The 16,001-nt window shown below is 44.6% G+C and overlaps 1 protein-coding gene across 1 annotated transcript in view; it reads left to right on the forward strand.

Annotated features, from left to right (window-relative positions):
* The window catches only part of PLCG1 (phospholipase C gamma 1), a 154,087-nt gene that overhangs the window by 70,113 nt on the left and 67,973 nt on the right, over positions 1-16,001 (forward strand). The window contains exons 5-6 of the mRNA XM_077459131.1: positions 7,284-7,368; positions 15,805-15,888. Of these exons, the coding sequence (XP_077315257.1) occupies positions 7,284-7,368; positions 15,805-15,888 (169 nt within the window). The remainder of the gene's footprint in view (positions 1-7,283; positions 7,369-15,804; positions 15,889-16,001) is intronic.

Genomic DNA, 16,001 nt, shown 5'->3' on the forward strand with positions numbered 1-16,001 from the left:
ACACGTGCTAGTCCTGATTATTAGCATGGGTAATCTTTTTTACTTCTGATTCTTTTTATTTTTATATGCAAAACATTAAAACAATACAAAAAAATTATCCTAACAAAATCACATAGACCAAACATACACTAGAAAAAAAAAAATTAAAAAAACCTCCCCCCCACCATATTTCTTGGAGTATAAGAGAGAGGCAAAAAAAAAAAACTTTAATGCATTAGAAGCACTGAGGGTGGCCACAAAGTACAGCTTTCACAGAAAAAATGGAAATCCAAAAACCTATATATTTACCCACACTTCTCGCCTAATAGTGTTACCTATAGAAAAAGAAGAGATATCACAGTATCCCAATAGGCACATAAGTGGTTCAGCAGATATTGATATCCAGTAGCTGATTTAATGTATCCATCACCTCTGCCCAGTATCTCTGGAGTTTAGGACACCGCCAGAGAAGATGTATTAATGTACCTGTGTTACCACACCTAGCACAGGCTGGCTCAGATCTCAGGCCAAGAAAATTGAGGAGTTTTATAAACCCTATGAAGGATAAAGATCTGGGTCAGTCTGTGTGATGGAGAAAGGGATACTCTAGGCAGAAATCGGAGAGCATCTACTCGTACCTCTTCCGGGATGAGACCAAGATCTTGTTCCCATCTTGCCCTAGAGCAAATGGGGAAAGCTCACCATAAATCTAATAGCCCCCTATATGTAACAGAGGTAAGACCTTTTGTTAACCTTGCTTGAATGATCTTGTCAAAAGGGTGGGGGGGGGGGGGGGGGGGGAAGAATATTTCAGCGGATGAAAACTGAGCATGCAGAACATGCCTCAATTGAAAGAATGGATAAAACCAATTTGATTGTAAAGGAAACTCTCCCCTTAACTCTTCAAAGGACTTAAGTAAACCATTTTCATACAGCTGAACTAACATTGTTATTCCTGCTTTTTTTCACCTCTGAAAGCCTCTAAGAACTGAAAGTTGGCGGAATCTATCATTTTCCCATATCGGAGTATATCTAATGGCGTATGGAATGCCCATAATTTTATTTTTTTACTGTGTCCTATATTTTAGTGGGCATATCCATATACAAAATACCCCCTCTTACTCCGTCTTGAACATATAGTGGTGACTGACCCTTAAATACATAGGAAAATAATCGTCAAGCAGAAAGAGGTTCAAGCTCTAGTTGTGATGCAAAGAAATATATCTTTGGGTTAGAAGAAATACAAGAAGAAATACAGAAGCTGAGGCATCCATATCAACTTAATTATAATAACACGGCCTATTAACGAGAGAGGGAGTTTAATTCCATATTTTATTTTGGTCTTGGAATCTAGCGAGAAGTGGAAGTATGTTGTCTACAATATAGGACTCAGGGGAATGGGAAATTACTATACCTAAATATTTCATAGAAGACACAACCCTGAGCTGAGAAAGTGAGGATGATATTGGGTCCTGGGGGAGAGCTACAGGCATCAATATGGGCTTCTCCCAATTTATACCTAACCCGGAAAACATACCAAACTCCTTAAGATATTTCATTGTTGCCGGTAAAGATGAGATGATATTGGTCAAAAAAAGATACGTCTGCATCTAATGATACCTTTTCCTCCCATGTCTCCCTTAATCAGACTGGTAGCATCACACGGAGCCCACATAAGACAAGCCAAGGGCTCTATAGCTAGGGCAAAGAGAAGCGGGGGACAATGGGCACCCCTGCCTAGTGCCCCGGTAAAGTCTGAAACTAGAAGATTGGAGGGCATTAACCCTAATTGATGCAATAGGAGCTGCATACAACAACTGTACCCTTAACAGAAACTAGAACCCAGCTTAAATTTTTCCTGAATGGCCCATAGATAAGGCCATTCAACACTATCGAAGGCCTTTATGGCATCCAGTGCCAAAAAGGCACAATTTGGATGATCCGGGATGGGAACCTGCCTATTTAAATATGCACGTCTAATATTAACTGCTGTTGACATATTGGGCATAAGTCCTAACTGATCTGAGTGAATAATATGTTTAATAACCTTATTTAATCTGGTAGCGTGGACTTTAGCAAGAACATCTGTAGACAATAGGGAAATTGGTCTATAGGATTCAGGGTGTAACGGGTTTTTATCGTTTTTTTAGGTATAACTATTATAACAGATTTGCCCATACTTACTGTCTGGAAGCCGACCTGAATGGAAAATCTCATTTATTGCATCAAGAAGGGCAGGAAGCCTCTCCTTATATTTTTTTTTATAGATCTCTATAGAGAGACCAAATTTGGAATTAGAAAAACTAGCCACTGCACTCTCCAATGCCAATAGAGTAAGTAGGGCATTAAGGGTCTCCCTCTCTTCCATTGAAACCTGGAGATTAATAGTAGCCAGATAAATAGTTAACTCGGCTAATGTATAGTCTATCCTAGAAGTATACAGATCCTGGTAGTAGTGCTTAAAGGCAGATACAATAGGGCTAGTCTGGATAATAACCTCTCCTCCATTCATTAATGCCGACACCTGTGTGGGGTTGGATTAAGACCTTACCATCTGAGCCAACACCTCTCCCTCTGCCCAGCTAAGTCTCTTCTGAAAGAAGAGCTTATTCCTCGCCTTGGATTCCAATAGTTCATTCACCTTTTCTGAGATGAAAGTCATTCCTGTTGAGCATCAGGAGAGGGGTCCTGGATATATAGGGCTTGCTGCTGCACAAGTATCGGCCTTTTTGCAAGTTCAAGCTCTCTACGGGAAGCAGTTTTAATGACACAAGTTTTTTGGATCAACAGTCCCCGAAGGTAGGCCTTTGGAGCATCCCATAAACCCGTATGGGAGCAGAGCCCAACTTGAAAACAAAAGTCCATAATGCGAGCAGCAATAGCATCCTCTTTGGGAAATAGTTCAAGCCAAAAGGGGTTCAACCTCCATGGCATATTGGACACCCGATGCCCTGATGTTAAGGTGACTATCAGAGGGGAGTGATCTGAGATTCCTTTAGGTTCTATACTAACATCTATGCATGGTATGAGATCTGCCAAACACAGAACTAAATCAATTCTTGATAGTGAATTTTTAGAATAGCATGTATAGACATGTTCTTCAGGATGTAACTTCCTCCACATGTCATAAAGCCCTAATTCCCTTCATAATTTTCCAAGAGGGGAAAGATGCTCAGAGGTCATTGACCTTGGAGCTGGTCATCTGTCTTGTTTCAGATCAATTACATTATTGAAATCTCCAAGCACCGATATTGTTATTGATATATATGTTTGTGTGTATATATGTATGTATATATATTATCTATATCAGCTTGCATTGTAAAAAATATATATTTGCTGTTTTCATTTACCATAGTCCTACTACATGAGAACACAATGCCGTTGTAAACTAAAATAAACTAAAACGTATGAATGGGAGGTAAAAACCATATGGTATGCTTCTCAAACATAAGGACGTTTCAAAAATCTAGTCACATTGCAGGTGATGTGTGTCTCCTGCAGACAGAGGAGGGCAGGGTGGAAAGAGGAAATATACCGTATATACTCGAGTATAGGCCGACCCGAGTATAAGCCGAGGCCCCCAATTTACCCACAAAAAACTGGGAAACCTATTGACTCGTGTATAAGCCGAGGGTGAGATATGCCTGTCCATCCCTGTGTGTGTGTCCATCCATCCATCCATCCCTGTGTGTGTGTCCATCCATCCCTGTGTGTGTGTGTCCATCCATCCATCCATCCATCCCTGTGTGTGTGTCCATCCATCCATCCATCCCTGTGTGTGTGTGTGTCCATCCATCCATCCCTGTGTGTGTGTCCATCCATCCATCCCTGTGTGTGTGTCCATCCATCCATCCATCCATCCCTGTGTGTGTGTGTGTGTCCATCCGTGTGTGTGTGTGTGTGTGTGTGTGTGTGTGTGTGTGTGTGTGGCCTTGTGTGTCCAGCCTACCTGTGTCCTGAGCCTCCGTCCGGTCCCGAGCCTCCGTCCGGTCCCGTCCCGTCCCGAACCTCCGTCCGGTCCCGTCCCGTCCCGAGCCTCCGTCCGGTCCCGTCCCGAGCCTCCGTCCCGTCCGGTCCCGTCCCGTCCCGAGACTCCGTCCGGTCCCGTCCCGTCCCGAGCCGAGCCTCCGTCCGGTCCCGTCCCAGGATCACCGCTCTTCGTCGGCGCCCATTCCCCTGTTCAAATGCCGCGCCTCCCTGTCTGTGATAGGCGGAACACAATTTCCCAGCAGCCTGTGTTCTGCCTATCACGGACATCGTCTCATCCTCGTCCGTAGTACGAGGATGAGACGATGTCGGTGATAGGCGGAACACAGGCTGCTGGGAAATTCAGTGTTCCGCCTATCACAGGCGAAGGCGGAGCCGGAGGCGCGGCTTTTGAATTATAGAATGGCCGCTGTCTGTCTGCTCGACACGCTGATCGAGCAGGCAGACAGCGATGACTCGAGTATAAGCCGAGGGGGGCACTTTCAGCCTCAAAAAAGAGGCTGAAAATCTCGGCTTATACTCGAGTATATACGGTAATCAAAGACAGATTGTCTTTTTAGAGCATTATTCATTCCCCTGACATTCCAAGGGAAAATTCTAATTGATTGATTTACCATTAGTACAAAAGTAAAATTGAACTACTAGCCAGCCAGCCTGCACTAAGTACAATAATAAATGGCACATAGGTATAAAACAATATAGATACTCCAACAAGGGGGGAAAAAAACACAAAACCGTTCCGGGAGAAAGCCACCAAAAAAGGAAAAAACATCTAGTGGCTATCGCTGATTAACCACTTAAGCCCTGGACCATTTGGCTGGCCAAAGACCTGAGCACTTTTTGCGATTCAGCACTGTCGTGCGACGTGGCTCCCAAACAAAATTTACATCCTTATTTTCCCACAAATAGAGCTTTCTTTTGGTGGTATTTGATCACCTCTGCTGTTTTATAAACAAAAAAATAGCGTCAATTTTGGAAAAAAACACATTATATTTTACTTTTTGCTTTAATATCACCAAAAACTTTTTTTTATCAGTTTAGGCCAATACATATTCTACATATTTTTGGTAAATATCGCAATAAGCATTTATTGATTGGTTTGCGCAAAAGTTATAGCGTTTACAAAATAAGGAATAGTTTTATGGCATTTTTATTAATAATTTTGTTTTATTGGTAATGGCGGCGATCAGCTTTTTTTAAAATTTTTATCATGACTGAGACATTATGGAGGACAGATCGGACACTTTTGGCGTGGTTTTGTGACCATTCACACTTATACAACGATCAGTGCAATTAAAAATGCATTGATTACCGTGTAAATGTGACTGGCAGTGAAGGGGTTAACAACTAGGTGGCAGTGTAGGGTTTAAATGTGTCCTAGGAAGTGATTCGAACTGTGGGGGGGGGGGGGGGGGCGTGTTTGACACGTCACTCACTGATTTGCGCTCCCGATTACAAGGAGCTGTGATCAGTAACAGTGTCACTAGGCAGAACTGGGAGATGCTTGTTTACATTGTCATCGCCCTGTTCTTCCTCACCATGAGACGATCGCGGGTATCCCCGTGGACATCGAGTCTGCGGGACCTGTGAGCAGGCTCGCGCAGCTCCTGGCGGTGCCCGCAAGCCGCCTCTTAAAGGGCAATGTACAGGTACGTGATTCTGCCTGTACATGCCCTTCTTCTGACGTATATCGTTGGGAAGCGGTTAAGCCTCTGACAACCTGGCTAATACTTAAATGTGTACCGTTGTCCCCACATCCAGCTTTTTGTGGATTTCCTACCAGAAGAGGGCCATCGCCCCAAGGTCTAATTTTAAATTGACCGGCAAGCCAGTCCTGTGCATCTTGGGGTGTTTCAAATAGTTGTATGTTCCCCTTATGGGCCACCCGCCAGTGAGCAGGATAGAATATTTTAACTCTTGGAGTAACAGACATTTCTTAGCTTCGTGGAAGTTTGCCCTTCGTTTCTGAACCTCTGGTGAAAAGTCGGGGAAGAACATAATTTTAGATCCATTATATCTGTTATCATTTAGGACTTGCACTCTTTGCAAAATATTCTCCTTGTCTCTGTAATTTAAAAGACTTATTAGAAAGGGCTGTGTGGTATATTTCCTGGTTTCTGAGGCCGAGTAGGGACCCGATGATCTCGTTCTACAATAAGCAATGAAGAAAGATAGTCCTTGCCAAGGATTTCAATAAGCCACTGTTCAGCAAATTTAATTGGGTTACCTTCAGCCTTCTCTGGTATACCCAGTACCTGAGCGTTGTTACAACGTAAACGGTTCTCAATGTCTTCGACTTTAGAAACAGTGGTATTAAGCTTACGTGTAGCAGACTTCATCTGTTCCCAACGGAGTAAATGTATCCTCTGCCACTAACCCAGCTTTCTAATACTTTAGTACGTTCCTGTACATTTTGAAGATCACCACGTGTATGAACGACCTCTTCCCATATGGCCCATACCTGGCCTGTAAGCAGGGAAAGTGAGGAGGTACAGTGTTATATCAAAGAATAAACAACTCTTAGTGTGGGTTCAAAGACCTGACCGGCTGTATTCTCCTCTTCAATTCTATTCTGAATAGAGACAGTTGAACAGGTAGATGCATTTGCATTCATACTCGGTAAGTAAAGAAGAGGATGAAGCCAATGGGGGCCATTCATTATCACAGGGGTTCAAAGTCTGCTGGACATCCATTTTAATCACCTGTGGGCAGGGTCCCTCACTGCGGGGCACCAGCCCATATTCCGATAATTGTCCATTATGGTCTTGCACCTGGTTAATGCCTTCTTGGCGGGTGACATTTCCTCTTGCTCTGTCAGCTCTTGTAATAGCTCTGGTTTGAAAGGTAGGTGGGGGCCACTACTCTAGTGCTTCCCAATCCTCCTGCACCCATCCTGGTTTTGGTAATATTTGCGGCGCCTTTCCCTCCTTACCTTTAAACATAACTTCTGCTTCAGGCTCAGCAGCAGGACACTCGACACCTCCACACACAGCATCCCGTTACTAGCCTCTCAATGAAGGGGAGAAGGTAGAGTGAGATTGCAGATTCATATATGTCCATCTTAAGGTGACTGTGATAACCCTTCGGCTTATAGAAATCGCCATACTGTCATTTGGATGCCCAAAAGCAAAAATCATTGGTAGATTGACCGATATAAATACAAAGCATTCACGCAATCATATAGCAAGGTTCCACCACCATCAATCCACCCTCCAATAATAGAATTTCAGTTTTGAGGACACTACCCTTTTAATATGGGATACTAAATCACTTCAGTGAAAACCGACTACAGTTTTCTTTCTGGTTTTATTTTATAGGATCTCTGTCAAGGATTTGAAGAATATGCTGTCACAGGTCAACTACAGAGTCCCCAATATGAGGTTTCTACGTGATAGACTGACGGTAAGGGGAGAAGTCCATTCAATACATCCATTTTATCTATTGGCTAGAAATTTGTTACGTTGATTATAACGTTTTTATCCTTTTTCATTTGCCACCCTGTGCTCCTCATCAGATACCGATCGTTTTCCAATGCTTAAAGGCAAAAAATAATAAAAGCCCAAATTTCTCTGACGGGGACAAATAAAACAATAAGAGCACTTTATAATACAGTGGGAAAATACTGTAGCTGTTACTTTTAATATAAAGACACTTACCTGTTCAGGGATCCAGCACTGTCCTCACCTGAGCTGATTTCTTTCAATGGGCTTCGGGTGCAGGCACCAGCATCTTAAAAGAAACTGGCAGTGATGCTCCCTAGCTACTAGCACATTATGAGAAACTTACCTTAGACCAAAGTCCTACAGTGGCATACTGTTACCACTGACAGGGCTTCCATCTTCATCTTCACCGCTTGAATGGCCGAACCGCGATGTCACTCCTGCGCATTGGCACGAGGGCCACGGCTGCTGTGCAGCACAGCATGCTGTACCTTCAGAGTGTAGAGCGCATGTGCCGGTGACTTCACTGGCTGCAGAAGTGGACATCTCCTAAATGGTGCACATTTAGGAGAGATTTCTTGTACCTACAGATGAGCTTTATTGTAAGCTGTGTTTAATACTGCTTTAAAGCTTCCTCTAGTAAACTTTTCATAAATGAATGTTGCTACATGAAACTTAATTTTGGGGAAAAAAAGTATCCCTTTTTTTTAAAATCATTTTTATGTTGAAAATGAATGGCAGGTATGCCAATTTATGCATAGTTACATTGGTCCAGCTTGGACTAATATAAGCATGTATGAGCCATACCTGTAGGATCCCTGTGGTAGCTTAAAATCACTGTAGTAGACACTGCTACTATAGTGGTTGCCACTAGCTTCCGGGTCCTGGGCTCAGTGGGCCTCCCTGCTGCATTGTGAACACAGGTTACTTGCTCGGCACAGGCGCTGTTCAGGGAACACATTGCATTCTGTCAATAAATTGCAAACCATTCTCTGGACAAAGTGAACAGGTGGGATGGTGACGTCGCCTCCGGTTTTAAATAAACAGCAGAGTACCGCTCAGCACAGAAATTGTGGGAATATCAGAGACCCGGGTCAACAGCTCTCGTGATTGGCTGGCAACCATTCAAGGGTATTCCCTTTATTGCAGGGATAGAGAGGGTACAAAAAGGGGGAGGGACTTATGCCTATATATCAAGAATAATGTACAAGTGACTGTGAGAGAGAACATCAATAAGGGAGTTAGGGAGGAGGTGGAATCCTTATGGGTAGAGCTCCAAAGGGATGACGCTAAAGGGAAAATAATACTGGCTGTAGGCTATATGCCCCCTAACCTGAGGAGGAGGGGGAGACAGACCTCCTATCACAATTTGGATTTGCAGCAAGGACGGGAAGTGTTATCATAATGGAGGATTAATTATCCAGACATAGACTGGGCAGAGGGAACCACGCATTCATCTAAGACTCGCGAGTTCCTAAATGTCTTGCATGACAATTTCATGGGTCAGATGGTAGATGCACCAACTAGAAACAGGGTGTTACTATATCTGATTACCAACAATACAGACCTGATCACGGATGTGGAAATACGGAAGCAATTTAGGATCCCAGGTCAATTGGCTTCAGTATAAATCACACAAATGGGAAACACAAAGACATTGAATTACAAAAGAGCCAAACTCCCTAAACTACAAACCTTTCTAGAAGATATAAATTGGGATAAAATCTTAGAAACAAAGAACACGGAGAGATGGTTTGCTTTAAAAGCATATTAAATTAGTATTAGCCAGTGCATCCCATTGGGAAATAAATTTAAAAGGGCAAACAAAAGTCCTGAATGACTTAACGCCAATGTAAAAATTCATATAAAATCAAAGGAGAAGGACTTCAAAAAATACAAGGCTGAGGGATCATCATCAGCATTCAGACTTTGCAAAGAATGCAACAAGATATGTAAGGGTGCAATTAGGGCGGCTAAGATAGAACACAAAAGACACAGCAGAGGAGAGCAAAAAAAAATCCCAAGAAATTATTTAAGTAAACGGTAAAAAAGGTAGACAGACCATATTGGCTACATAAAGAATAAGGAAGGACATCTGGTTACAAAGGATGGGGTGATGGCAAAGGTATTTAATTTATTCATTCTCCACAGTCTTCATGAGAGAATTGGGGGGGCTTCAGTAAAACTGCAGTGTTTGTCCTGATTACACATCATAGGAAGCACCTCCATGGTTGACAGAGATTAGAATTAGACTTGGGAACCTTAACATTGATAAATTGACGGGACCAGATGGCTTGCACCCGAGGGTACTTGGGGAACTCAGTCAAGTAATTGCCAGGCCATTGTTCCTAATTTTCACTGACTGGAATGGTACCAGCTGATTGGAGAAAAGCCAATATAGCACCAATATTAAAAAAAGGGCCAAAATACATCTCTGGGAATTACAGACCAGTTAGCCTAACATTAATAGTATGCAAGCTCTTGGAGGGAATAAGGGAATATATACAAGATTTTAGTAATGAAATGGGTATTATTAGCAGTAATCCGCATGGATTCATGAAGAATCTCTCTTGCCAAACCAATCTATTGACCTTCTATGAGGAGGTGAGCTGCCATCTAGAGGGAGGCCCGTAGACGTGGTGTATCTGGATTTTGCAAAAGCATTTGACACAGTTCCCCATAAGCATTTAATGTAAAAAGTAAGGTCCGTTGGCATGGACCATAAGGTGAGTACATGGATTGAAAACTGGCTACAAGGACGAGTTCAGAGGGTGGTGATAAATTGGGAATACTCGGAATGGTCATGGGTGATTAGTGGAGTCCCCCAGGGTTCTGTGCTGGGACCAATCCTATTTAATTTGTTCATAAACGGCCTGGAGGATGGGGTAAACCGTTCAATCTCTGTATTTGCAGACGACACTAAGCTAAACAGGGCAATAACTTCTCCGCAGGATGTGAAAACCTTACAAGAAGATCTGAACAAATTAATGGGGTGGGCAACTACGTGGCAGATGAGGTTTAATGTAGAAAAAATGTAAAATCATGCATTTGGGTGGCAAAAATGTGAATGCAATCTATACACTAGGATGTGAAACTCGGACGGGGGAATCTAGGATGGAAAAGGACCTGGGGGTCCTAGTAGATGATAGGCTCTGCAATGCCAAGCTGCTGCTAACAAAGCAAACAGAATATTGGCATTCATTAAAAAGGGGATCAACTCCAGGGATAAAGCGATAATAAGAAGATGCTCGAGAGGGGATATGATTTCAATTTACAAATACGGTACTGGTGACTCCAAAAACGCACTGCCTTCGTGATTTACTGCGGGTGATGATACATTATTAACCCCAATGTAGATCGCAAATGCAGTGGACACAAAAAAAGCAAGAGAATGCAGGGTTAAGGAGTGTGTTGTGCTCGGAATGCGGGGATCGGGAGTGCGTTGTGCTCGGAATGCGGGGATCAGGAGTGCGTTGAGCTCGGAATGCGGGGATCGGGAGTGCGTTGCGCTCGGAATGCGGGGATCGGGAGTGCGTTGCGCTCGGAATGCTGGGATCGGGAGTGCGTTGCGCTCGGAATGGTGGGATCGGGAGTGCGTTGCGCTCGGAATGGTGGGATCGGGAGTGCGTTGCGCTCGGAATGGTGGGATCGGGAGTGCGTTGCGCTCGGAATGGTGGGATCGGGAGTGCGTTGCGCTCGGAATGGTGGGATCGGGAGTGCGTTGCGCTCGGAATGGTGGGATCGGGAGTGCGTTGCGCTCGGAATGGTGGGATCGGGAGTGCGTTGCGCTCGGAATGGTGGGATCGGGAGTGCGTTGCGCTCGGAATGTGGGGTGGGGTGATGTGAAGGGTGGTAGCGGATATGGGTATGGCTCTGTCCATAGCTGCTGTTTACTGATGACAGCGGTGGAGGCGGGGGGGTCAGAGAAGGACTGAAGGTGGGGCAAGGGAGGCTTGGGGCAGAGAGCGAAGGTGGGTGTCTGCAGCGCAGACCCATTCCCGGTCTACCTGTCCATTATTCGCGGTCGACAGGTAGCCTGCGATCAACGGGCTGCCAACCCCATCTTTACAGTAAGGGTTTCTTAGATGTGTTCTGTAGCTAGGTTACAGTTATTCATGTTTGACTGAGAACCATGATGCCCCCTCCCCTATGAGTTTCCTGTTTTGTATGAATACAAAGTTCACAGGAAGATATAGAAAGGCTTTTTACAACTCCAGATCCATTCAGATAGGCGGTAAGCTCTCCCTACTTGTATCTGCTGTGCTGTTGATGTCAACAAACCATAACCTGGAAAGAAACTGAAATAGTGAATAACTGAAGCGCAGGGAGCTTTAGTGACTAGTCTGGTTTTAGACACAAGGCACTATGGGTACTGTAGGAATTCTAAGAGAAAAAGGCTCCATTCACTTTTGGTGCGACTTTGAGCAGACTTTACATCGTCTGGACCATTTTTGCTTCGAAAGTCGCACAAAAGTAGTGCAGGCACCTTTTCAAAATCGCTGCAACGTTAAGTCGCACTGATCTAAACAGGTGCCATTGCAAACCATGCACTGTGACATGACATAAGAAGTCGCATGGCAAGTCGCACAAGTGTGAATGGGCCCTAACGGTTAACTCATTTGGGAAATTATGTCTCACGTCCTGTACCTGTGATATCCATACTGAAATTAAAGTGTTACTAAACCTAAAAAAAGTTTTTTACCTTAATACATTGCTTGCATTAAGTTAAAAAACATTTTCCGTGTCCCTGTGCCCCCCTTCCCTGTATGAAGAGTAAGGCCGCGTACACACGCGCGGACTGTTCGCCCAACTTTGTCCATCCAACAGTTTCAGCAAACAGTCCGCTCAAAATTAGCATGGACGGACATGCCCACACACGACGAACGAACAGTTTGCTGAAACCGTGCGCGATGACGTGAACAGCACGTACGACGGGACGAAAAATACGACGTCCTATACACTGCATTATAGCTTTCGGCGTGAAAATCCTTTCTGAGCATGCGCGCAACTTTGTTTGACGAACAAGCCTACACACGAGCGGGCTGTTCGCTGAAACAAGGTTTCAGCGCACAGTTTTTCGGAAATTCCGAAAAACCTTGTCCGTCCAACTGTCCGCTGAAAGCCCACACACGAGCGGACTGTCCGCCCAAACACTGTTCAGCGGACAAAGTTGGGCGAACAGTCCGCCCGTGTGTACGCGGCCTAAGAGAAAGAAGAGATCAGCGCTGTGCACGGCGGAATATTTTCTCCCCTTCCTCTTTACACTGCATTCCAGCAGCAGGAGCCATTGGCTCTTGGTGCTGTCAATCAGAGGAAGCGGGGGGTGGACCTAAGTCCGGCTGTGTAAGTCTATGGAGCGCAGCTCCGTAGACGCACAGCTCAGGAGCGCGGGGACTACCTACCCCCATAGCCAGTGGCTAGCTATGGTAGTCCCGCAGAAGAAGATGAGGCGCTAAGTTCGCTTCCGGGGACCCTGGAAGAGGAGGATTGAGGCCACTCTGAGCAACACTTTTTATTTATTTTTATTTATTTATTTTTACTATATATTGCTTGGCTCTATTGAAAGTGCCACATTCTTATGTAATGATTTTGACACTAGGATAGGACTTTTAAGACCCCTAACTGCAACTGATTTTTCTTAAGGCCTCATGGGCGTTTTAATGCTGCTGTTAGGGGCATATGGCATTTTTTTTCTTTGCCACTAAACGCCCCTGCATGTTAGCTTACAGGATCTCACAAAAGTGAGTACACCACATTTTTTGTAAAGCTTTTATTATATCTTTTCTTGTGACAACACTGAAGAAATTACACTTTTCTACAATGTAGTGAGTGTACAGCTTGTATAATAGTGTAAATTTGCTGTCCCCTCAAAATAACTCAACACACAACCATTAATGACTAAACCGCTGGCAACAAAAGTGAGTACGCCCTTAAGTGAAAATGTCCAAATTGGGCCCAAAGTGTCAATATTTTGTGTGGCCATTATTATTTTGCAGTACTGCCTTAAAGCGGGATTCCACTCTTTTTTTTATTTTTTTCTTACCTGTCTCACTGGTGGGCGAGTGCTACCTTCGATTGGCATCCACGTCCGGCGTTTATTTGACCCCCGGCGCGACAAATCTTTTCCTCAGGATGACTTATAAAAACCTGCTCTGGCGTTTTCCATTTTAACTGTGGGCGTCTGAAGCCCACAGGCATTTACTTCCTGGTATATGATGACGTCTGGCTCCCAGCATGCTCCGCTCCATCTTGCACATGCTCAGTGAGAGCAGTGACAAGGAAAGAAAAACTTTCATTGTCCCCCATGGATTCTTGGGAAATTTCCCAGGGACCATTGCGAGGACGATAGCCACGCCTACTCCCACGGGAGGACAACCCGGAAGTCAGCTGAAACATCAGAAATAAAAGGTATGTAAAATAATATTTTTTTTTTTCAGGGTTCGTTTAGGTAAGTATGCTATCTGTTGATTTTAATAACATGAACTTTCATTTTTAGGTACCAAACCACTTTAACACTCTTGGGCATGGAGTTCACCGGAGCTTCACAGATTGCCACTGGAGTCCTCTTCCACTCCTCCATGACCATATCACGGAGCTGGTGGATGTTAGAGACCTTTGTGCTACTCCACCTTCCGTTAGAGGATGCCCCACAGATGCTCAATAGTGTTTAGGTCTGAAGACGTGCTTGGCCATTCCATCACCTTTACCCTCAACTTCTTTAGCAAGGCAGTGGTCGTCTTGGAGGTGTGTTTGGGGTAGTTATTTTGGTATACTGCCCTGCAACCCAGTCTCTGAAGGGGGGGGAATTCTCTGCTTCAGTCTGTCACAGTACATGTTGGCATTCAGGTTCCCTCACTGAACTGTAGTTCCCCAGTGCCGGCAGCTCTCATGCAGTCCCAGATCATGACACTCCCACCACCATGCTTGAATGTAGGCAAGACACACTTGTCTTTGTACTCCTCACCTGGTTGCCGCCACACATTCTTGACACCATCTGAACCAAATAAGTTTTATCTTGGTCTCATCAGACCACAGGACATGGTTCCAGTAATCCATGTCTTTAATCTGCTTGTCTTCAGCAAAATGTTTGCAGGGCTTTCTTGTGCATCATCTTTAGAAGAGGCTTCCTTCTGAGGTGACAACCATGCAGACCAATTTGATGCAGTGTGCAGCTCATGGTCTGAGCACTGACAAGCTGACCCCTTCAACCTCTGCAGCAATGCTGGTAGCACTTGTACATCTATTTCCCAAAGACAACCTCTGGATATGACGCTGAGCACGTGCACTCAGCTTCTTTGGCCAAACATGACAAGGCCTGTTCTCACTGGAACCTGTCCTTTTAAACCGCTGCATGGTCTTGGCCACCATGCTGCAGCTCAGTTTCAGGGTCTTGGCAATTTTCTTATAGCCTAGGCCATCTTTATGTAGAGCAAAAATTATTCAGATCCTCAGAATTCTTTGCCATGAAATGCCATGTGGAACTTCCAGTGACCAATATGAGAGGGTGAGAGTGATAACACTAAATTTAACACACCTGCTCCCCATTTACTGCTGAGATCTTGTAACTAAGGATGAGCTCTGGCATGTTCGCATGCTCCACGTGCAGAGCCCGCCAGGAAGTTGGCACAGCGCTGTGCTAATTACAGGTAGTGAGACATTGCCCGATGCGCGGCCGCAGGGATCGGGCAATGTCTCACTGCCTGTGATTAGCGCAGCGCTGCGCCGAGTTCCTGGTGGGCTCTGCACGTGGAGCATGCAAACACACCAGATAGGGGACAAGCTACACATGATCAGTTTGGTTTTTATTGCTAGAGGTGTGTGTGTTTTGTTTTTTCCCCTTGGGAGGGTGCATGTTATCGGCACAGGGCCAATCAGCACTGTCCAGCCAGATGGTCAGGGGTCCTGCAGCCTGATAGGACAATCGGGAGAATGAAAACGCCTCCTACAAGCTTTAACCAGTGCTTTGCTGGACACTAATATAAGTCACAATACTGCTATATACTGCTGATGAGAAAAGTTATTTAGCAGTTTATGTTTACTAAAACTGTTGCGTTTCCATGTTCTGTTTACTGTGGGAGACCAGATATAGTGAATGCAGGGTCCTGGGTTTAGTAACAATTTAAGATTTTAGACCGGCCGCTGCAACTTACCACCAACCGTGTCTAGCAGAACTACAATGTAGTAGTAGTAGGTTGCTTTGTTTCTTTTTTGGTTGTCTCTGTAACCCAGAGCTGAAAGAAAGTGGTTGGACTCCCCTTGTTTGCAGACCAATTGAGATACCGCGATGGTTGGAAGACACCGCTGGCAATGATGATAGACTTTTTATTTTTTATCTTTTGACTTTGTAGATTTTAGTCTAATGTCTTCTCTGTCTGTCCCTCCCTTCCCCTTTCTATAGGAAGTGGAGCAGAGAAACCAAGAGATCAACTATGCTCAGTTTGCCCAGCTGTACCGCTCCCTTATGTACAATGCGCAGAAGACGGTGAGTATTACAGGATCATTCGGAGGCGGGTTCCCTTCTGCGCTGTCTAGTTTCTGATTTTATCTCTAGCAATGCCATTTGTAATAACTGAGCCAGCCAGTCTCCAGCCAGGC

Source organism: Lithobates pipiens, unplaced genomic scaffold (genome assembly GCF_037356315.1).
Source record: "Lithobates pipiens isolate NorthernLeopardFrog02 unplaced genomic scaffold, aLitPip1_a1.2 Scaffold_28, whole genome shotgun sequence".
NCBI lineage: Eukaryota > Metazoa > Chordata > Amphibia > Anura > Ranidae > Lithobates > Lithobates pipiens.